The sequence below is a fragment of the Muscardinus avellanarius genome (genome assembly GCF_963383645.1).
Source record: "Muscardinus avellanarius genome assembly, chromosome: 3".
In the NCBI taxonomy this organism is placed as follows: Eukaryota; Metazoa; Chordata; class Mammalia; order Rodentia; family Gliridae; genus Muscardinus; species Muscardinus avellanarius.
Window position 1 is genome coordinate 146,390,866 of NC_137788.1, and position 22,850 is coordinate 146,413,715.

Below are 22,850 nucleotides of genomic sequence, written 5' to 3' on the forward strand. Positions count from 1 at the left end.
TAAACAAGATAAAACAGCTCAGCCAATTAAAAATTCGCTTCTTTCTGGCATACAAAAAGTCAAGAGATGGTATGTAAATTAAACCTCAATAAAACTGTTATTAAAAACAAAAAAAAGCAATGAGAAATAAGTTTCTACCTCTGATGGAACAAGCTCAGGAGAGAAGGATATGTAAGAAGCCCTATTGGGGCTTTATTCTTTTTTACTTTTTGCAGATCTCTCTCTCTCTCTCTCTCTCTCTCTCTCTCTCTCTCTCTCTCTCTCTCTCTCTCTCTCCTCCCTCCCTCCCTCCCTCCCTCCCTCCCTCTCTCCCTCTCCCTCCCTCCCCCCCTTCTCCCCCATTCTGGGGATTGAACCCGGGGCATTCTTCCTTGGAGCTAAGCTCCCAGCCCTATTTTTGACTCTTCATTTTGAAACAGGATCTCACTAAGTTGTGGAGCATCTCACTATGTAGCTGAGGATGGCCGCAAACTGTGACCCTCCTGTTTCAACCTCTTGCTATTTCTTATTTGGAAACAAGGTCTCACTAGGTTGCTGAGAGCCTTGCTAAGTTGCTGAGGGTGACTTTTGAACCTGATATCCCCCTGTCTCAGCCTTTCAAATACTAGAATTACAAGTTATGTGCTATCATGTCTGGCTCATTTGCACTTTTTTTTGTTTGTTTGTTTGTTTGTCTTTTTAGTGTAGATGAACAAATTTTCTTGTTTAATGGCCATTAATATCTCTTGTAAACTGCTTGTGCATGTCTTTTTCTGCTGTAGTATTTCCATTTTTAATGGATTAATTAAAGTTTGTTGTTTGTCTAAATTTTTTAAGTTATTTCAGTTTTTTATTTTTTAAACTATATGTAATTTTAACATTTTTATGTTGTCTAATATGATTCTTGTCCTTTATGGAATCTAGTTTTTATATCATGCTTAGCTTAGAAAGACTTTTTTATCCATCCACAAAATATCCACTTACATCTTTTAGCATTTATGTGGCTCTACTTTTTTATATTTAAATGTTGTGAGATTAGTATATAACTAACTTTTCTCCTAATCCTATTCAATGAAAAGTCCACCCCCCCTTTTTTTTATGTTGATCTGAAGTGCCATGTTGGTCATATACTAAATCCTTAAATATACTCTTGTATTTCTAGACATTATATTCTAGTTTACTGGCCCAGCAGTAACACAGCACGTTATGGCCTTCTAGTATCTAACACAGCATGTTACGGCTTTCTAGTATCTGAAGAAACAGGTTCCTGTTAGGCACACATCTCCCTGCTTTTCGCCTTTTTCTCTCCCTTTGTAATGGCCATCTCTATTTGGCTTTGAACTGGAGTGGGCCTGATGAGAGATATGGACAGAGATGTAAGTGGTGGATGAACTGTGAAGGACTTGGGCTCACATTTTAGATCTAGACTTCATCTTGAAGGCAGTGGAGAACTGAAGATAGAGAAATGAGGATAGAAAACTGGGTTTACAAGCGTGAGCCACCACACCTGGCATCATCACTCTGTGTGTGTGCGCATGCATTCTGCTTCTAAGCTATACCCCAACCCTATATTTAATTTTTTAAAATTCTGAAACAGGATCTAAGTTGCAGAAGGCCTAAGTTGTGGAGGTTGCCTGCAAACCAGCATTAGAATCCTATATTGGTCCCTACTAATCCTAATACTCTAATTTTGATATTTATTTCTCTGCCTTGAATAAATACAACCAAAATGATCCAATTCTCCCTTTGACTCATGGTAAAAGAAATGTTAAAACAGTAGGACAATCAAGGAAGAAACCCAGAATGACAGAGAACTGCTGCCTTAATTTTCCTTCTGTCAGCATGATATAACTTTATTAATTTTTCTGCTCTACAAAGAACCAGGCTTCTACTCACTTCAATAAAAACTGTAAAAAAAAAAATGTTTATCAAAAGCAATCTGTAAAGTGCTTATTGGAAACAAGAAAAATGTCACATACCAGAGATAACAATGCCAAAAGCTTGGGTGTATGTGTATATTTAAAATATTTTTTCTTAGAATACAAAACAGAAAATCCAGTATGCAGAGTTTCGCATTTGACTATTGTTTTAGGGCCCCATGTGTAAATATGAGTCTACAATCACTCATGTGGACCCTTACTAGACTACAGGCAGGCTTCAGAGTCTGTAGAAGTCCCCACCACACCATCCTATTCCATCTTATCAGGAGGTCAGTTATGGTCCAAAAGGCCCTCAACTTGTGTGGCCTGAAGGTCCCCAGAAGTGATGGAATTACCTGAGTTTCAATTGAGATCGCACCTCTCCAAATTCCAGCTGGAGCAGTTCATTGTAACAAGCCATGATGCTGGGGTTTTCTATATACCTCTATAAACAGAAAGGGAAATTTTGTGGATAAACACGGAGCATCTTTAAATAATTATGTACTGCAATAACAGATAATTCTTCTAAACAAACCTCTCAATTTAAGAACTAAAATCTAAAAATGTTTTATAATCATTAATGATGAACAGGAGAGAAGAGATGAAATTTATGGGCACCAAATTAGTTTTTTTAGAAAAGAGGTTTTCTTTTAGTACCTTATGAGCACTTTGGTTTTCTGCATGTCACTGATAAAAGCAGTGGCTAGAATACACAGAAGAGCAAATTTATTAACCAATATCATGCGTATATTATGCTTTTAGAATAAATTCAGGAATAATATTGTGTCTTTTTGCTGCAGACATTAAGTACTTTGTGTAATAATCTTTACCTAATGGAAACATCCCACAACAAAGCAAATAATATAGTTCTGAGAAGATGGATCCGGTCCACCATCAAATTATGTATTTCACTAAGACAACACTTTACACATAACTAGTTTCTATTACATACTATTTGTTGTCCCTTAGTATCCACAAGAATTATTTCCAAGGACATCCCCTGCCAAATATCAAAATCCAATTCTTTTATAAATGGCATAGTATTTACACATGACCTATACCATCCTCATGTTTGCTGTGAATTATATCTAGAATATTTTATAATCCCTAATACAATGTAAAGGCTATATAGTTGCCACACTATTCTTTAGGATATAACAAGAAAAAAAATCTGTATGTGTTCAGTACGACAACATTTTTTTCCTACTTATTTTTTTATCTGCAGATGCATAGCCTGCTGACAGGGGACCCAGGGACACAGACAGCCAAATGCAGTTTTATTCAGATGTAAAAATATTCCTTGTCGGGCATGGTGGTGCATGCTACAGCCTCAGCTACTTAGTGAGGCCCTTCACAACTCAGTGAGACCCTGTTTCAAAAATAAAAAGACTAAAAAATGGGGCTGGGTGTAGCTCAGAGGTAGCCCAGAGGTGCCCCTGGGTTCCATCCCTGGTACTGTGAAAATAAATAAATAAATAAAAATATTCATGAACATTTACTGCCCCTTTTTCTGTGAAAAGCTCTTCACCTGTATTGTGCACAATAAATAGAAAATACTCCATCTGACTGAAGAGAAAAGTGGAGGCCTAAGAGGCCCCCACAGGCCACTATCTACTAGCTCCAGCCAGACCAACTCTGAGACACATGGCCCCTCAATTAGTTCCCTCTGCTGTCCCAGTGAAGACCCATGTCCCGTTTCAATAGTGATCAGGTCTTATCTGATCACTAAACAAGCTAAACATATAGCCCCAGGTTCATGCCTTAAAACTGTATAATCCTAATGAGGCACTTGACCTTTCTGAACCTTCCTCACCAGTAAACAAGGAAAGTAATAAACTGTTCTTACTCAACACAGATCACCACAAGCATAAAGAGATGGGAGAAAGTACTCTGCCTGCAAACTGCTGATCACAAGTAGAAAAGAGCTAGTGCAATCCCCAAGAAAGAAGGCCAAGGCTGCTGGGCAGGGACATGACGGCTGCCATGCCTGCAAGTACTACTAGTCCTCGTGTTGTGGTCTGGGAGAGATGATATGACAAGCCTTCCATTGACTGGCAGGGATGGAGAGTGCCAGACCTGCTTCCCTTGTCTGCAAGGATTCCAAGAATGCTGTCCATTCACAGGGCACCCTGATCAGGCAGGGACAGTGAGGAGGGATTTCTGGGTATGAGGCTTGTGCCACTCCAGCAGACAAGGGATGGGGGCTAGAGACAGAAAAGTCCCCAGCTGCTCTACAGATAAGATGTTGGGTTTCAACAGATGGCCTACCACACAAGATTTTTCATTGAATATTAAGGTTATATATCCATCAAATCATTTTACTCCAAAGATAGAAATTATGGTTAAAAAAAACCCCAACAATTCAAACTAGCACATGTGACCACACAAACAGCATCTTCCCCCTGCTACCTATGCCTCCCCTTCATCACCTATGCTTTGCTTTGTATATCTAAATAGCTTCTCTTTCCTGCCGCTCTCCACATTTCATTTCTGGTCCATGGACTCTTCGGGACAAGCAGGTGGAGAAAGGCCAAGGATCCTCAAGAAGCAGGCTTCAGGAGCTGCTAGTCTCTTCTCCCCAGCCCTGTCCCATGAGAGTGCCTAGGCTGACTCAGCCTCACTTTCCCTAGGCATATCACACCACCGCTATGACCTAAGCCCCACCTTGCTGGGCCCCACCCAGTGGTTCTCAACTCTTGGCTGCACATCTGAATTACCCACAAATTGGAAAAACAATACAATATGCCGATCTGCCCCAGACTGACTGAAGCAGACTCTTGAGGGATGCTGCTTAGGGAATTCTAATACACACTCAGCAGTGAGACAGCAGGCGGCCTCCTTAAGGGATGAGTCCATCTGAAGGACAAAAGCAGGTCCTCCATTTACTTGGTTTTGGGTTTTTTTTTTTTTTTTGTGGTACTGAAGATAGAGCCTAGGGGCATTGTACCTCCGCGCTACACCCCCAGCCCTATTTTTTGTCTTTTTTTAGTTTTTGAAACAGGGTCTTACTGGGCGTGGTGGTGCACGCTTGTAATCCCCGTGCTTGGGAGGCGGAGACAGGAGGACCATATTGGTTCGAAGCCAGCCTCGCTGGCTTAAGAGACCCTGTTTCCAAAAATAAAAAGAATATAGGTCTGGGAGTGTAGCCCAGAGAATGGCTTCCAGGAACCTCAGTACCACCAAAAAAAAAAAAAAAAAAAAAAAAAAACAGGGTCTCAGTGAGTTGCAAAGGGCCTCGCTATGTAGCTGAGGCTGTCCACAAACCGCGATCCTCCGGTCTTAGCCTCTGGAATGCTGGGATTACAAGCAAGCACCACCAAGTCTGGCCTCCATCCACTTCTTGATCCTGACCCCTGGCTAATGCACAAAATAGTTGGCTGCCCCTCAACACCAGAGATTTCATGGCATTGTCATTTCTTAGTTCAATCCTCAGCACCACTGCGCATAAGCCACAAGATTTGAGAGAATCCCTTCCTACTGGGTCTGCTACTCTTAGCAAAGTCAGTAGCCTTTTATTCCAGAAATGGTAGGGACTCTAGGCACTTTGTGTCTGAGGACTGGCTACCCACCTGGATTCCTTCACCTACAAGATGGTGAGCCTGACATCACCCCCCCCCCCATCTCCTCAATCAGATGCCTGTAAAGCAACTATGTACAGCTTTTGGGCTTTTTTATGGAGTTTTCTTTTCTTTTCTTTTCTTTCTTTTTTTTTTTTTTTTTTTTTTGGTGGTACTGGGGGTGGAACCCAGAGGCTTTCTACCTCTGGGCTATACTCCCAAACCTATTTTATATTTTATTTGGAAATAGGGTCTCACTAAGTTGCTGAGAGCCTCAGTAAGTAGCTGAGGCTGGCTTTGAACCTGTGCGATCCTCCTCTCTCAGCCTCCCAAGCACAGGGATTACAAGCATGAGCCACTATACCCAGCTTGCATGGAGTTTAATGGGGGGCATGGACCTCAAAGGAGTTCCAGTAAAGACGTCAGGGGACACCTTGGTAGTGGTATAGGTAAGAGGGTAGGAATGAGTGTGTCTGTCAGTTATATATGAAATTTCAAGTTAGCACCAATCAATATACTAATACAAGAACTGTGTTTTACTAGGCCTATCAGGATGGTAGTCCCTCCAGCTGTGCTGATACAGAATTCCAAACACAGACTTTCTAGACATCTAAGAGTTCAACACTACATCTATGTGCTTTCTTTATACAATAAAAGGCTGAGCAACTTCAGGTGGCTGCAGGTAAGGGAAGACCCCCAAGGCAGGGTGCACAACCCATCTGGTGAGTTTCACTAGAAAGTGACTGTTCTAAAGGCCTTGGTAAGAACAAGAGCCAGTTTCTCAGCCTGAGAGTAACACTATAATATAAAGGTCTCCAGAGTTACCTTGGAAAGCTTTCCCTCTGTGTATGAATGCATTCCCAAGAAGCTTACTGAGGGATGCTGTAAAGATCCACGGTGAACAGGTAACACTTCCAACCTAGGGCTGCAAGTAACGCCCACCTTCCATGCTGACTGACATTGTTCTCACACAATTAACGGGGATTACCAGAGGTCAGGAAAATGGGCAAGCCCTATGTCAGGTTGGTCAAAAAGGGGGGAACAAAAAAGGGGGAACAAAAAAAGCCACACACTATGTAATAACATTGTGTGTATTTCATATAAAACTGTGTATGTGAATAAAATAAAATCGTATTCCATGTCATCTGATATTAATATCGGCATTTTTGTGTTCTTTGGTCTCCTTTTACTTGCTTCCTTGTTATCTTCTACTGTTAGGCCCCTTTCATCACTTTAAGTGTGGTAAGTCCTACTATTTTAACCCCATCTAACAGCCTCCATCTAGAGGGAGACAGCCCCTCACATGCGTTTGCTGCTCTTTCTGTCTCGCCTTGTGTTCATGACCGCACAGCTTCTCCATCATGTTCGCCAGCTTAGTCAAGTTGCTGTAAATTTTGTATTTCCCTTGTTAATTTGGAAGTTTCATTAAACTTTTCTGTTCTTTTAATGATTCCCTTCCTTTTCACTGATCTCCAAAGAAGTGATTTGTTCATTATTATTTGAAAACAGGACACTAAATATCCCTAGAACAAAGTATCTCCCATGGAGCAATGCTCTATTTTGCACATTTCTCACAAAGATGAAAACTTCAGAATACTTCTACTGCCTATCCTCATCCCCTACCTCCCAGAATGTAAATCTCTGCCTCCCACCCACAAACCCTGAAAATACCTGGGACAGGCTACAAGTCTAGCATTTACACACTGAACTTAAAAAAAAAAAAACAAAAACTCTTTGGATATGTTCCTTCTGTTAAGAAAGTACTATATACTCCAGTTTATGTTTATCCTTTGGGGATCAATTTTATATGTAAACAAGCATATACCTACACACATGCGCATGTGTGGGTGTAAACACAGAGCGGTGGGCAGAGAAAGAGGGAGGCAGTGTGAGGGAGCAGGCACATCAGGATTCAGTGTTCACTACTTCCTCTTCTTCACTTCCCTCTTCTCTATGTTTCTGGTCTTGTATGGTTATTTATTTCTTGTATGGTTAGAATCCATTTCTCAATAATTTTACTCAGGCTAGGCAGAATGGAACACATCTGTAATCCCAGTACTTGGGAGGCTGAGACAGGAGGATTGTAGGCTTAAAGATGGCCTCAGCAACCTATGTGAGCCCTGTTTAAAAAAAATAGGGCTGGGGTATAGGTGGTGGTGGCACACCCCTGAGGTTTAATCTCCAGTACCCCCTCCCAAATTATTTTTAACTCAGATACAGCTCTTGGGAAAAGCTACCTGTATATTTTATGTATATTGCTCAAAGAAACACCTTTCTTTGGCCCCAAAAGGTGAACATAACTTGGCTGAATGCATGACTGAGTGGCAGTCCTTTTCTCCCTGGAATCTTGAACTGAAAAAGGCATCATTATTACTGTCTTTACAGTAAATATGTGCTTCTATTTGCTGCTTATTCGCTATTTTCTTTGCTCTTCGTTTCTTGCATTTCAGATCTTCCACCTTGGATTTTGCATTCATATTCCGCCTAAATGAAGGACAGCCTTTAGAATTTCCTTGTGAAGATCTGCTAGTTACACTCTTCATTTTCGTTTTTCTCGGAGTCTTTATTTTACCTGCATTTTAGATATATACTTAAGCTGGTTATAAAGTCCCGGGCTGGTAGTTATTTTCTTCCATCACACTGATGATATTATTCCACCATCTTCTGTCTCCCACTTACTGCTAAGGAGCTAGCCATTAAGCTCTCATTTTTTCAAAGGTCATTTTTGTTTTTTAGCTGATTTTAAGATCTCTTTGGTTTTTTGGGGGGGTCTTGTTTTTGTTTTGCAGTTTCAATATGATGTGACCTCTTCTTTAAATTTATTTTGGATTTGTTGGAATTTTTTCATTTGTAGCCAATCACTCTTCAGATTCTTCCTCTACCCCATTCTTCCTCTTTTCCTCTTCATACTGTCCTTCACATCTCTTTAGTCTTTCTAATATATTTCCTGTCTGCATCTCTGTGCTACATGCTAGGTAACTCCTTCTGTCAAAGTGTTAAATTTTCAGTTATTATGTTTTCATTTCTCAAGATCCAATTTGCAGCCCCTGAGGCACTGCCCAAGAATACCGTCCAGCATCTGACCTACCTCACTGACCTGAATCCAGGCTACAAATCTGAAGGGTCAGCCCCCTTTAGGTATCTCCACTGTGACTCTCGGAGAAAGTAACCGACTAAAGCTGGAGATGGAGGAAAAGAAAGCTATGTCTGGGTTGCCTTGTTTCCTAAACATTGAACTGGCTTAAGTGATTACAAGTATACATGGAAGAAATAAGACCACAATTATGGTAGAAGTTTTAGTGGGTATGCTCACTAAATAGGAGATTTTATTATGTTTAGATGGGTTTAGCAGACGTAGTTTTTTTTTGTTTTGTTTTTGGTACTGGGGATGGAACCCAGGGGCAGGGGCATTCTACCTCCGAGCTAAATTCCCAGCCCCATTTCTTCTTATTCTTTTTTTTTTTTTTTTTTTTTTTTTTGTGGTGCTGGGGATGAAATCCAGGGGCCTTTTACCTCTAGGCTACACTCCCAGACTTATTATATATTTTTTTGGTGGTACTGGGGGTGGAACCCAGAGGCTTTCTACCTCCGGGCCATACTCCCACACCTTTTTTTTAATATTTTATTTGGAAACAGGGTTGCTGAGAGCCTCACTAAGTAGCTGAGGCTGGCTTCGAACCTGCGTGATCTTCCTGTCTCAGCCTCCCAAGCGCTAGAATTACAAGCATGTGCCACCACACGCAGCATCCTATTTTTATTATTTATTTTGAAACAGGGTCTTACTGAGTTGCAAAGGGCCTAAGTAGCTGAGGCTGGCTGCAAACTGATTCTCCTGTCTCAGCCTCCCAAATGCTGGGATTACAAGCATGCATCACTATGCCCGGCTGCAGGAATAGTTTTGAGAGACTAAGAAAGGTTAAGTGTTATGGATTAGATTAGCAAACTATACAGTAAACTAAACTATAAAACAAAGACAACAGTTTTTTTCCCCAAAATTCAAAACTTTTGCTGGGTACTAAACTGAGATAATTTCTTAAATTGAATTATACTTGTGTAATAAAGAAGTGGGTACATACCCTTGTAAAGCCAGCAGAAATGAAGGGCATCACAGAACACTCTTCTTTGTCCACCCTTCAAAAGAATATAGTAAATGGTTAGACCTGGTTTTTATCAATTACATCTCAATTCTTTTGAAATCACTAATTTACATAATACTTCCACTATCATATAAATGAGTAATTTTACATGAGTTAGATTAGTAATTGAATGGAAAGCTAGAAATCATTTCCTGATTCAATTTCATATTTAGCTTTGGCAGTTGTATTATTATAATGCTTTGCTTGCTATGTTGCCCAGACTGGTCTTGAATTCCTGGTTCAAGTGATCCTCCTGCCTCAGCTAGGATGACAGGCACCCGCCACTGTGCCCACCTATTATATTACTTGAAATACAGAGACTACACTAGAAGACTGTCCCTTTATATATTTAATGTGTAAATTTTTAAACTAAATCCAATTATTTTCTCTTTCTTTCTTTCTTTCTTTCTTTCTTTCTTTCTTTCTTTCTTTCTTTCTGTCTGTCTTTCTTTCTTTCTTTCTTTTTGCTGTACTGGGGATGGGACCCAGGGGCATTCTACCTCCAAGCTATACCCCCAGCCCTATATTTTATTCTTTATTTTGAAACAGGGTCTCACTGAGTAGCAAAGGGCCTCACTAAATAATAGCTGAGGCTGTCTGTGAACCGCGATCCTCCTATCTCAGCCTCCCAAATGCTGGGATTACAAGCGTGCGCCACCACGCCTGGCTTTCATGTTTTCTCCCAGTCCCCCCCCCCAGCATTGGGGATGGAATCCAGGGGCATTCTACCTCCAAGCTACACTCCCAAACCTGTTTTTATTCTTTATTTTGAAACAGGTCTCACTAAGTTGCGGAGGGCCTCAGTAGCTGAGACTGGCTGCCAACCTGCAATCCTCCTATTTCAGCCTCCCAAGTACTGGGATTACAAGCGTGCGCCACCACATCCAGCTTAGTTTGGTTTTTAACCTAAGGTGTTTTTTTTTTCTTATACTTTTTTTCCGCCGAGGCCTTGTGTGTGCCAGGCAAGGACTCATCACTGAGCTAAATCCCAAACCCCCAATTTATTTTTTTTAAAGTCCCTTCTCTCCTACAGCTAAAACAAAGATTAAAAGATATAAAACATTTCTTCAATCTATAAAAAATACATGCCCATTGACATTCACTTGAATATTTGCCCTTCTGCTTTCCCCCCCCTTATTCCAAATTAAGAATAAGATTATCCCCATTTATATAAAATTCAGATCCTTAGGGATATGTGGAGTTAGAGGCTCTAGAAAAATGCCCCGCTGGGCGTGGTGGCACACGCTTGTAATCCCCGCGCTTGGGAGGCAGAGACAGGAGGATCGCGCAGGTTCGAAGCCAGCAGCATGCGCTGGCTTAGGAGACCCTGTTTCCAAATAAAAATGTAAAAACAGGTCTGGGAATGTAGCCTGGAGGTAGAAGGGCTTCCAGGAACCCCAGTACCACAAAAAAAAAAAAAAAAAAAAAAAAAAAAAAAAGCCCTGATACCTTCACACTTTTAGGAATGGAATTCTCTCAGGGTTTACCTTGCTTCTGAAGTAAAAGCCCATTCAAAATCAGAATACTTAACTTGAGAGAGAACACACTCCATGAAGTTAAATAGAGAAGCAAAATAAAATAAAGAATAAAGAATAAAATGGTAAACTTCAAAGGAGCTTGCCTGTCACAGTACACTTGGTGGTACTGGGGTTCTTGGAAACCCTTCTACCTCCGGGCTACACTCCCAGACCTATTTTATATTCTTCTTGGGAAACAGGGTCTCTTAAGCCAGAGAGGCTGGCTTTGAACCAGCGCAATACTCCTATCTCCACCTCCCAAGCACGGGGATTACAAGTGTGCGCCACCACTCCCAGCATATTCTTCACTTTTAAAACAGGGTCTCACTAAGTTGCGGAAGGCCTCACTAACTAGCTGAGGCTGGCTGCGAACCTGAGATCCTCCTGTCTCAGCCCTCCAAGTACTGGGATTATAAGCATGTGCCACCATGCCTGGCTTCAGCAGTCTTTTAAGAGCAATCATTACAATGACGCTTGGATTACAACATCAAATGTAATAAAACGATGAAAATTTACCTGCGTACTACACCAACAATAACTGTGTTCTCTGAGAGTTTTAATGATCTGATAGACCTTAAAAAAAAAACAAAAAGAATTAAATACAAAAAGAATTCTTAAAAATATAGATGTAAGCACTATTGGTAGAACGAATGGTTTGGACTTAGAATGTTCTCCCAGCCCTCCCAGAAACAAGGTAGCAATGTTGGAAGTGGGGGTTGGTTGTAATCTCAGTGGTGGATAAATCCACTGTAGTGGATTAATCTGGGCAGTGGCCAGAGCTGGTGGGTGTGGCCTTGGGGTGTATATGGTCCCTGATCCCCTTGTTGCTCTGGCTTCTGGCCTCCGTGATGTGAGGCGCAGTCCTGGTGCTCTCCCTCTCCTCTTCCTGTCACCATGTCCTGAGATCCCAGACCTGGCCTCACGTGGACTGAACTCACACTATCCAAGGAAACTGTGAACAGATAAATCTTCCTTCCTCTACATTGTATGGGCAGGTTTTTTTAGATTATAGCAGTGAGAATGCTGATTAAGACAGTAGAACAATTAAATTTAGGGGGTATTACAGGGAAAGAAAAGATGCCTTCTTGGCAAGCCCTAGTCAGTGGACTGTAGTAACTGTAATAGTTATGAGATCTGGATATCAAAGCCAACTGAGGTGATGGTGGCATGCTACTTGCTTTGGTCTTTGCTAAACTAAGTTGTTTGAAATGGAGAATATTCTGTGCTTACATGAAAAGAACTACAGCTGTCTCTTCCTGTTGAAGGGAAATGCAAGTTTATGTGCACTACCACAGGCTGATGGCTCTACAGATTGCGGGGATGATGAAGTTTGAGGGCCAGCTCAAACTGACAGCACACACAATGATGATTTCCTAAGTAAAATGGAGGCCAAATCAACAATATCACAAGTACAAAACTAGAAAATGAAAGATAGTTATTAGTCAGAAAGGAGAGTCAACACCTGTGACAAAAGGTTAAAAAATGGTGGAGAAAAGCATAAGATTGTGCTACTTTGAAGTTACCCTTGGAGCATAAGGCTTCTCACATGAGAGGGAGCCCAACCTTCTGGAGAAGTAGCTTCAGAGGCCATAGGGAGAAAAACAACCAAAATATCAGAGTACAAACATAAACATGACACTGAGGAATAGAAGAAGAAAAAGAAAGTGCTCCACTGGAAGCATGCAACAGCTCTAGACACTTCCTCCGCTGGGGAAGCAAGCAGGGCTGTCTGGAGAAGATCCAGGCCATGGGAAGAGGAAGGAACTCTGCTCAGACAGAGGAAGAAGAGTTGTGCAGGAGCGGAAGGAAATGGAGAAGACCACACCTATGCTGCTCCAGGGAGAAGTGTGACAGTCTCCTGGAGATCCTGCCCAGGATTAGTTGAGGCTGATCACAAGACTTCAGCCGTGAGTTCCAGAAACAGAAACACAGAATAGAGAATGCATCTTGAGTGACTATTTCTCAATTCTTCCAAAGATGGACTATAACATAAGCATTCCAGATGTATAGGAGAGAATCATCACATAGTGGATGCCTCGATGTTGGCACTTTTTCTGTAAAGGCTGCAGAATGAATATTTTAGGGTTTGTAAGCCATATGGATCAGTGTGGACTCTGTCCCAACTACCCAACCCTAACCACTGCTGCCACAGACTATACACAAGCAAATGCACAGGGCCGTGTTCTCCTTTGCTCACCCCTGCCAGCCTGAGGGCACTAGGTTGCATTTCCTTGTGAGATCCAGGCTGAGAAAGGTTTAGTCTAAGGTTACATGCAGACTAGCCCTGGGGAAGGGAAGGTGCTCAGAAACAGAAAAGAAGCTCTAGGGAACAGCCAGTCCTCCTGGGGATGGAGCTCACTCTCCTCAACAACTCTGTACCTTCCAGGGTCCACTCTGTATTCTTCTAGCTCCTATATGCCTTCCCCCCCAGAGGGGACGGGAACAAAGGACTCTGCATGGCTGTATTGGAAGAGACCTTCTAAACAGGGGCATGCTGGCCAGGTGTTCAACCCTATTCTCCCTGACTTAAGAAGAACCAGGCTCAGCTTCCTGGAAAGAACATGGGAGGGAGGATCAAGACTGGGCTAATGTCCATCCTGGCGCTCATTCCAAACAAGGAACAAAAGACAATCTCACTAGGTATGGTGGTGCATGCTTGCAATCCCAGTACTTGGGAAGCTGAGACAGGAAGATGACAGGTTCAAGGCCAGTGCACAGTAAACTAGCAAGACCTTGTTTCCAAGAAAAAAAAAAAAAGGAAGGGGTTTGGAGGGGTATAGCTCAATGGTAGAAGAACCTTGGGTTCAATCACCAATACCACATACACAAAAAAAAGACACAATCTCTCAATGGCATTTCCCTGATTTATAGAGACATGGTACTTATGTTTCCATCATAGTAGAGATTTGGAGGGAGGAAAGGAGATTTAAGTATACAGCCAGCCATTTTATTTATTTATTTTTTGTAATACTAGGGATTGAACTCAGGGGAGTTCTACCTCTGAGCCACACCCCCAGCCCTATTTTATTTTTAATCTGAAACAGGGTCTTACTAGGTTGCTGAGAGTCTTGCTATGTTGTCGAGGCCGTCCTCGAACCTGTGATCCTCCCGTCTCAGTCTCCTATGTACTAGGATTACAAGCATGCACCACCATGACTGGATGCAGCCACTCATTTTAAACCAACAGATATTTGAGTGATGTAATGGCAGATATCTCAGAAGGACTTCCAGAGGATCCACCCATAACTGGAGACACAAGAATGAGGGGCAATGCAAAGGATGATCATGTTTAGAGATAAGCTTTTCTCAAAAAGCTAGAACTGTGCTCTTGATTTATAGTGCAGAAGGAGGAAAAATCTGGCTAGAAAATAGGCATGTCAGGAACCTGACTTGAAAAATAATACCGTTGCTTTAAAATATGAAAATTAGAGAAGAAATTACTTGACATAGCAGATAAGTACCCCAAGACATTAGGAAGGCAGGTTCTAAGGAGGTCAGAAGATGGGGCCTGAGATCCAGGAAGCAGAATAAGCACACTGGGAAGCCTCAGAGTCCTGGTAACTGGTGTGCTGGGAGGAGTCAACTTGGCTACACATGACAGTATGGCCCAAAAGCAGGGGCTTGAATGCATCTGCCTTCTCATACATGAAATACATGCAGAGGAGACAGTCCAGGACCGCCACGGTACTGCACAGCCAGGAGCCCTGCGCCCTCCTCAGTGCACTTCTTTTTACAGTCTTTGCATGGTTGCTTCCTCATGGTCCAAGAAACACTGAGTGCTAGCTAGACAACAGGAAGAGGGCATGCTCTCTCCCTTCAAGGATACTTTCCAGAAGATGCATGTGAGAGCTACACTGGCTAGATGCAAGAAAAGTTAGCAAATATAATACATTCTCTGGGTAGCCATAAGCCCAGATAAATATCAGAAATCCTGTTACTAGAAAAAGATCAGAAATGGGTACTGGTGGCCCATTCTCAAATCATACTGGCCAACTACAACTAATTCTGATGATCTTGATATCACACTGAAAAAGAAGGCTACATGATAAAGGCTTACAATGAAAACATGGCAAAGCCCTTTAAAGAATTAAATTTTATGTAGGGTATAGTGGCACATGCTTGTAATCCCAGTACTTGGAAAGCTGAGACAGGAGGACTGCAGGTTCGGTGCCAGCATCAGCAACCTTGTGAGGCCCTCTGCAACTTAGTTAGACCCTGTTTCAAAATAAAATAAAACATAAAGGCCGGGCATGGTGGTGCATGCTTGTAATCCCAGCATTTGGGAGGCTGAGACCGGAGGATTGTGGTTCGCAGATAGCCTCACTACTAAGTGAGGCCCTCTGCAACTCAGTGAGACCCAGTTTCAAAATAAAGAATAAAAAATAGGGCAGGGGCTGTAGCTTGGACGTTGAATGCCCCTGGGTTCCATCCCCAGACCCACAAAAAACAAAAAACAAAACAAAACAACAACAACAACAAAAAACATACAAATAGGACTGGGGTGTAGTTTGGAAGGTAGAAAACCCCCAAGTTCAATCCTCAGTACCACAAAAAGTTTAATTTTACAAAAGCACAACTCTGCTACTTGTACTTTGTTACTATTCTCTGCCATGTGCAATTAGTTTCAGATTGAAAAGAATGAAATTTACAGTGGTAAAAAGGATCTGCAGACCAAGGTGAATCCAAAAACTGTATGAAAGCACCTGTCACTCTGAGTTTAATCTTGCTTCTGCACTCAGCAGACTGCAGTTCTATTAATGCACTTTGGTTTTCCATGCAGTGTTTCTTCCATCTCCCTTTATGCAACTTTCCCTTTCACTATAGAGCTCTGTTCCTGAGGCACAAAAAACTACTTCTTTGCCTCTTTATTGCACACTAGGTAGAGGTCTCCTATAGGTTTTCAGTTTGTTATTAGAAATAATCTTCTTAGTTATCAGGGCTTCTCTTTCCCTCCACCATGCTAAGGCTGCACAGGCCACTTCATCTTATCACTTGCCCTTGTCAGGAGCCACATCGACCCAGGCCAATAGTTGGCTAACAGGGGGAATCAAAGTTTCCTAAGCACCCCCTTCTCTGGACCCCCAGACTGTGCTGCAGGGCAGATCTACAGTGCAGCTGGGCTTGGCGAGCACTGCTGGTGGGCATGTGAGCGTGTGCTGCAGAGCGGGCTCCTGGCCTGTTCTCCCTCACTTGCAGGGCAAACATAAGAATTTATGTAGTTTGCTGTTTTGAAACTGTAGTAAGTGAAGAACTATTCTCAGGCTTCTTATGCCTCTTCCCCTTCCTATGACATGGTAGGAAAAATAATTCCTCTGTCCAACCCCCCCTTGGATTTCTAAACGGATATAGAAAGTAAAGAAAAAGGAGCAGCAGAGGCAATGGGGACGGAGGTCAGGCCTCTGGCCACCTCACAGATGCCCTGCTGGCAGCTGAGGCTTGGCCATTTGTTTCTCTAGTACCCTAGGGTTAGCAGAGCCCAGTGGGAGAGAATCAAAGCCTCTCCCCACTGTCTTCCTACAGGATGTTGGTACTTCTGCTTCAAAGACTGAAGTGTGTGGGCAGAGCTCAGGAACAGCTCTTTACTCGCTCCCTCAATAAGACAATTACAATGGGAACCCCTATGCAGCTTCCAACATATCTATGATCTTACCTTTGCTTTTTTAAATTGCTGTGGTCAGTTTGTCTTTCTTGCTATCTTTGTGATCTTTGGTAGGAAACTGGGAGGAGACACTGATAACAGGTACTGCACAAAAATGGCCTCCAACAGCCTTGCACTGGTTGGGCTGCCTTTGCTCCTCCTGTCCTCTACTCTATCCTCCACTGAGTAGGCAGCCAAGTTATCTTCCACAATGCTCCCCACACAGTGTGTCAGTGTCCCGACTGCCCCAGGAGAGTCCAAAGCCTCGGGTTCATACTCCGGGCCTTCATGACTTGGCTGTGCCTGCTGCTTCAGCCTCCTGCATGCCTGCCTGACCCGTGGGGAGCCCGACGCCTGCCTGCTGCTGCTCATGCTGCTCCCTCTAGGAGGTTATCTCCACCTTTTTTTTTTTTTTTTTTTTTTTGTTGTACTGGGGTTCCTGGAAGCCCTTCTACCTCCGGGCTACACTCCCAGACCTATTTTATATTTTTGAAACAGGGTCTCTTAAGCCAGCGCTGCTGGCTTTGAACCTGTGCGATCTTCCTGTCTCTGTCTCCCAAGCGCGGTGATTACAAGCGTGCCCACCACGCCTGGCTTTTTTTTTTTTTTTTTAAACAAAGCTTTTGCTCATCCTTCAGGACTCAACCCAAATGTCCCCTGTGAAGGCTTCCTAATGGGCACCCAAAGAAATCTGTATAAGCCTCGTCTGCTGTGTACTCCTGAGTGCCTGCTGGTCACTCATTTATCCTCTGTATGGGCTGACTGCGTCCACTCCAAAGAGTAGGTATTGTCAATGTAGTAACATTAAGAGTTGGGACCGTTGAGAAATGCTGAGGCTATGAGGGCTGCTCCCTTCCCTCGCTCCAATGGACCAGCCTTGCCAGTGCCATGACCCTGGATTTCCCAGCCTTCAGAACTAAGAGAAAACTAGAGGGCAATAATGTACAGGACATTTCAAAATGCTAGAAGAAGGAATCTTGAAGATTTTTTGCCAGAAAGCAATGATAAATATTCAAAGAGATAAATATATTTAACCTGATTTAAAACTTATACAATGTATACACGTATTGAACATTACATGGTACCCCACTAATATGTACAATTTTATATTTTATGTGTTAAAAATTAAAATAAAAATGAGTTACCTAGTTTGTTATAGCAGCACAAAACAAAGATACCCTCTAACCAGAAAACTAGTTCTTCAGAAGCTAAAACCATGTCTTACTTTTCTATCTAGCTCTCAAAACAAATGCGGTGCCTCAGACTGAGACTTGAAAAGCAGGGCTCCTAAACTGGAAATTCAACAGACTATCTGGCCTTCAGCACGGTATCTCATAAGAAGTGGAGAGTTCCAAACACCCTGAATAGAGATACGGGTGAACGCAGGTATGTGAACAGGTCAGGACTGAGGTAGAATCCTTCATAGGCCCCGAGTGTTGAATAGAGACTTCCAAAGGGAAGACAAAGCAAAGGGCAGGGCTGTGTGGGAGTTACGGTCTCACGGGTCATGTAGGTCTGCCGAGAGAGCAAGCCAGTTAAGGAGCTGAGTCTGAAGAGATTTCTTGGAGCAAGAGTGGACACGCCCTTCTGGGGATGACCTTAAGAAAAACAAGCCAGGTAAGGGCTAGAACCAAGATGAAACTGAGGCAGGACCTGAGATTCTTGGCCAGGGCTATGAATGGCTATTGTCCCAATATATGCAGAGGGACTGTATTTATAAGGTCTGCTCTCTGGCTAGTACAGGGAGGGGCGCTCCCACAGTGTGAGCTTTTGGTTCTGGCTCCATGCTGATGAGAGCTATCAATTACCAGCGGGTTCTCAGAGACAACACCCTTTATATGGCTGGAAAATGAAACCACTCTCTGTGAGGAGCCACGGACAGCAGAGAGGAGGTTCTCAATTCAGCAAATGGACGATGTCTTGAGGGAACACAAACCCTAACTTCAAATGCTGGAAATTCACTCTGGGCAAGAGGAACAGACCTGCTTTTACAACCCTGGGCAAAGTTGGGCTCAACATGTCAGAGAACTTCTAAAACTCAGGGCTTTTCCTTGCAGAACTCTAGGCCCCCAGCACAGGCTGGAATAAAGGGTGGTAGGCACTTTGAAGAGGTGAATGTCCTAAGTGACATTCTATGCTCCTCTAAATGCACAGGTTAAGCATTTAGGTTCTCACTCTTTGTTTAAAAATTGTATAAAGTTGTCATTTACATGATGAAAGAATTCTGATTAACTATGGGCTTATGGAATTTGATATTTGTGTGTGTGGCTTTTGGTATTATGTAATAGTACTTTTAATTTTTAAAATTTATTTGGTGCTAGGAATTGAACTTAGAGGCATTGTACACCCAAGCTACACCCGCCCCATCATTTTTACTTTTTGCTTTTGAAACAGGGTCTCACTAGATTACTGTCTCTATATGTTGTTAAGGTTATTCTTAAACCTATGATCCTCTTGTCTCAGCCTCCCAAGTACTAGGATTACAGCCACATGCCACCACACCTGGCTTGCTTTTTTCTTTTAAATACTTTTACTCTACCAGTTTATTAGCTTGAAAAAGACAAAAGCTTCATTCTATTTACTTTTGATAAAATTCTCTTATACAGAGTTCAATAAAAATGTTAGATAAATCAACCTTATGTGTTTAGAATACTCCTAGAATATGTAACAGTACATTTTCTTCCCTTAAAAAGTGGAGCACAGCCGGGCGTGGTGGTGCATGCTTGCAATCCCAGCATTTGGGAGGCTGAGACAGGAGGATCTGGGTTCCCTCCCAGCCTCAGCTACTTAGTGAAGTCCTTTGCAACTCAGCGAGACCCTGTTTCAAAATAAAGAATAAAAAATAGGGTTGAGGCCAGGCGTGGTGGCGCACACTTGTAATCCCTGCACTTGGGAGGCTGAGACAGGAGGATCGCACAGGTTTGAAGCCAGGCTCAGCTACTTAGTAAGGCTCTCAGCAACTTAGTGAGACCCTATTTCCAAATAAAATATAAAATAGGTCTGGGAGTATAGCCTGGAGGTAGAAATCCTCTGAGTTCCACCCCCAGTACTACCAAAATAAATAAATAAATAGTAAATAAATAAATAAAAATAAAAATAAAAATAGGGTTGAGGTATAGCTCAGAGGTAGCATGCCCCTGAATTCCATCCTCAGTACCACACACACACACACACATACACACACACACAAAATTAAGCTGGGCATGGTGGCGCACGCTTGTAATCCCCGTGCTTGGGAGGCAGAGACAGGTGGATCGCGCAGGTTTGAAGCCAGCCTTGCTGGTGTATGTATATATATGGTCTAGGAGTGTAGCCCAGAGGTAGAAGGGTTCCATCCCCAGTACCACTAAAAAAACAAACAAAACAAACAAACAAACAAAAAAAACCCCTAGGGGCACTCTATCCCCCAAGACACACCCCCAGCCCTATTTTATTTTTCACTTTGAAATAGGTCTCACGAAGTTGCAGACAACCTCACTAAATTGCTGAGGCTGGCCTCAATCTGGCCAGCCGCCTGTCTCAGCCTCCCAAAAATTAGGATTACAAGTGTGTGCCATCATGCCCGTCTGTCTCGTCAATTTTCAAAAAATTTTTTAAAGTTTGAAACAGAGTCTTACTAAATTATTGAGGCTGGCCTGGAACTGGTGACCCTCTTGTCTCAGCCTCCCAAGTACTAGGAATGCAGGCATGCATCACTGAACCCAGCTCAAATTTTAACTCTTGCTATATTGGGCTTAATTTTTTCTATCTACTAAAAGTCATTATTTTAAATATCCTTAAAATGACTATTATAAGATTTTACATTATATTAAAGTTATGATTTGTCTTACCCCTGTTAAGCAAAATGGGTATTTTACTTTGCACTGCATCGATCAGTAGCAAAAAGTAAATTTTTTGAATTTTAATCACTTTTAGTAGTAGTAGTTGTAGTACTGGGGATTGAACCCAGGAGCATTCTACCTGAGTTACAACCCAGCCCTTTGTAAAAAATTTTGAAACAGGGTCTCATTAGGTTGATAAGAGTCTCACTACTTGCTGAGGCTGGCTTCAAACCTTTAATTTTCCTGTCTCAGCCTCCTAAGTACTGGGATTATAGGATGCACCACCATGCCAGGCTTTTTAAGCACTTAAAAAAATTTATTCCTGCATCTTAAATTTTCTCATTATTAATCTTGTACATGTATTATAAACAAGGCACATTCATCTAACAATAGAAGACAATTCTGAAATTTTTCATAACTTTAAAAAACCTGGAAAATTATAATAATTCTTATTTCAGAAATATGCAAGTAATAGTTATTTGATTAAATACTGAGTTCCATCTTAATCCTTAATGGTTCTCATTCACATTTTTTTCTTAAAGAAAAGCAAAACAAAAGAGTTAAAGATTAGTTCTAGGAATAATAAATGTCTTGTTTGTATTACATGTGGGGAGAGACTGAATTCAACCTGCTGTGTTTCCAGGCTCCACTTATTGTCACAAAGGCCTGAGTTTGAGGCTCACCTGCAGAGTGCCTCTGCATCCAGCTGTCGGGGATTTCTGTGGTCTATGATGATGATGTCATGATGTTTGTCCAGGAAACAGGCAAGGACAGCGTGAGCCTCCCTGGTGACTGTGCACTTAAACCCTGCTTTTTCACATGCCCTGCAGAATCCATTACACTGGTTATCTTCTTTGGTAAACACTAAAAGTACCTGAACCAAAAGAGCACAAACATTTTTTTAAATAATTGTCATTTCTTAATCAGCCACAAAAAATTCCTTCTTCAATTCAAATTCTTCTTCTACACGTAACTCAAGGGCATTATCACTCAGCTCTCCCAGAGCAACCAGCTCCTCCCTCCCTCCTTTTTCTCTTTCTTGTAGTAGTAGAGGTTGGATTCAGTGGTGCTTTACCACTGAGATACAGTCCCATCATATTTGTTATTTCTTATTTTTATTTATTTATTTTTTTGGTGGTACTGGAGTTCCTGGAAGCCCTTCTACCTCCAGGCTACACTCCAAGACCTATTTTATTTTTGGAAACAGGGTCTCTTACACCAGCACGGCTGGCTTCGAACCTGCGCGATCCTCCTGGCTACCACCACGCCCAGCTATTTTTTATTTTTAGACAGGGTCTTGCTAAGTTGCCCAGGTTGGCACTGAATTTGTGATCCTCCTGCCTCAGCCTCCCAAGTAGCTGGGATTACAGATATGGGCCACCACACCTGGTTAGTGCTACTTTCTATCTGCTCTTAGTCTGGAAGTCCAAGTCCATGGATCATATACTTTTTTTTTTTTTGCTAATAAACCCATTGATATAACCCAACAAAGACTAGACAGAACATTTTATCTTGAAACTGAATAAATTAAAACACACAAATAGCCAGGCGTGGTGGTCCCTGCTTGTACTCCCATCACTTGGGAGGATTCCACAGGTTCGAAGCCAGCCTCAGATACTTAGTGAGGCTCTCAGCAACTTAGGGAGACCCTGTTTCCAAATAAATTATAAAAAATAGAGCTGGGGGTGTAGTCCGAAGGTAGAAAGCCCCTGGGTTACACTCTTTAATACCACAAAAAATAAAACACACAAATATAAATATTTAGTGAAGAGAAAAGTGAGTATCTCTCAGATGGCAGATGCTAATACTTCAGTGAAACTACTGGAATGCTTAATTCTTTAATATATATATATACTCAAGATTTTGTGTAATTTTTATGTAACTCCTCAAAATTTAAAAGAAATTTCACTGGATTATAAAAGGGAAGATTTAAAGGAGACTGAAACACTGTATTTCAAAGCATGAGGACAGTGCAGATACAACAAACAGCTGGCTGTGCCAGCACTGGCTGATCAGGAGGCTGGACCTGCTGTCTCCCCTTCCTGTCCATCCTTGTCCCCAGCCACACCTGGCTCAGGAGCACTTCTACTCCATCCCTGCAGATCCAGGCTCACTAATGGGACAGCAGTGGTCAGTGGAGACCAGCAGCCTATGCAGCAGATTGCAAAGCTGACAGAAACCCTCCTCCCCAGGGCTTACTTCCTTTAAGCTAACCAAAGCACAAACACCACAAATACAAGGAACTAAGAGCACACATTTCTGCCAGCCCTTTTCATATTTTAA

At 42.2% G+C, this 22,850-nt stretch overlaps 1 protein-coding gene across 2 annotated transcripts in view; it reads right to left on the minus strand.

Annotated features, from left to right (window-relative positions):
* Positions 1–22,850, minus strand: part of PDE8A (phosphodiesterase 8A) — a gene marked incomplete at both ends in the record, with an annotated part of 70,449 nt that overhangs the window by 46,726 nt on the left and 873 nt on the right. For both annotated transcript variants that reach the window (XM_080692202.1, XM_080692201.1), the window contains 4 exons: positions 2,255–2,343; positions 9,532–9,586; positions 11,625–11,681; positions 21,251–21,441. In XM_080692202.1, coding sequence (XP_080548328.1) covers positions 2,255–2,343; positions 9,532–9,586; positions 11,625–11,681; positions 21,251–21,441 — 392 coding nt within the window. The remainder of the gene's footprint in view (positions 1–2,254; positions 2,344–9,531; positions 9,587–11,624; positions 11,682–21,250; positions 21,442–22,850) is intronic.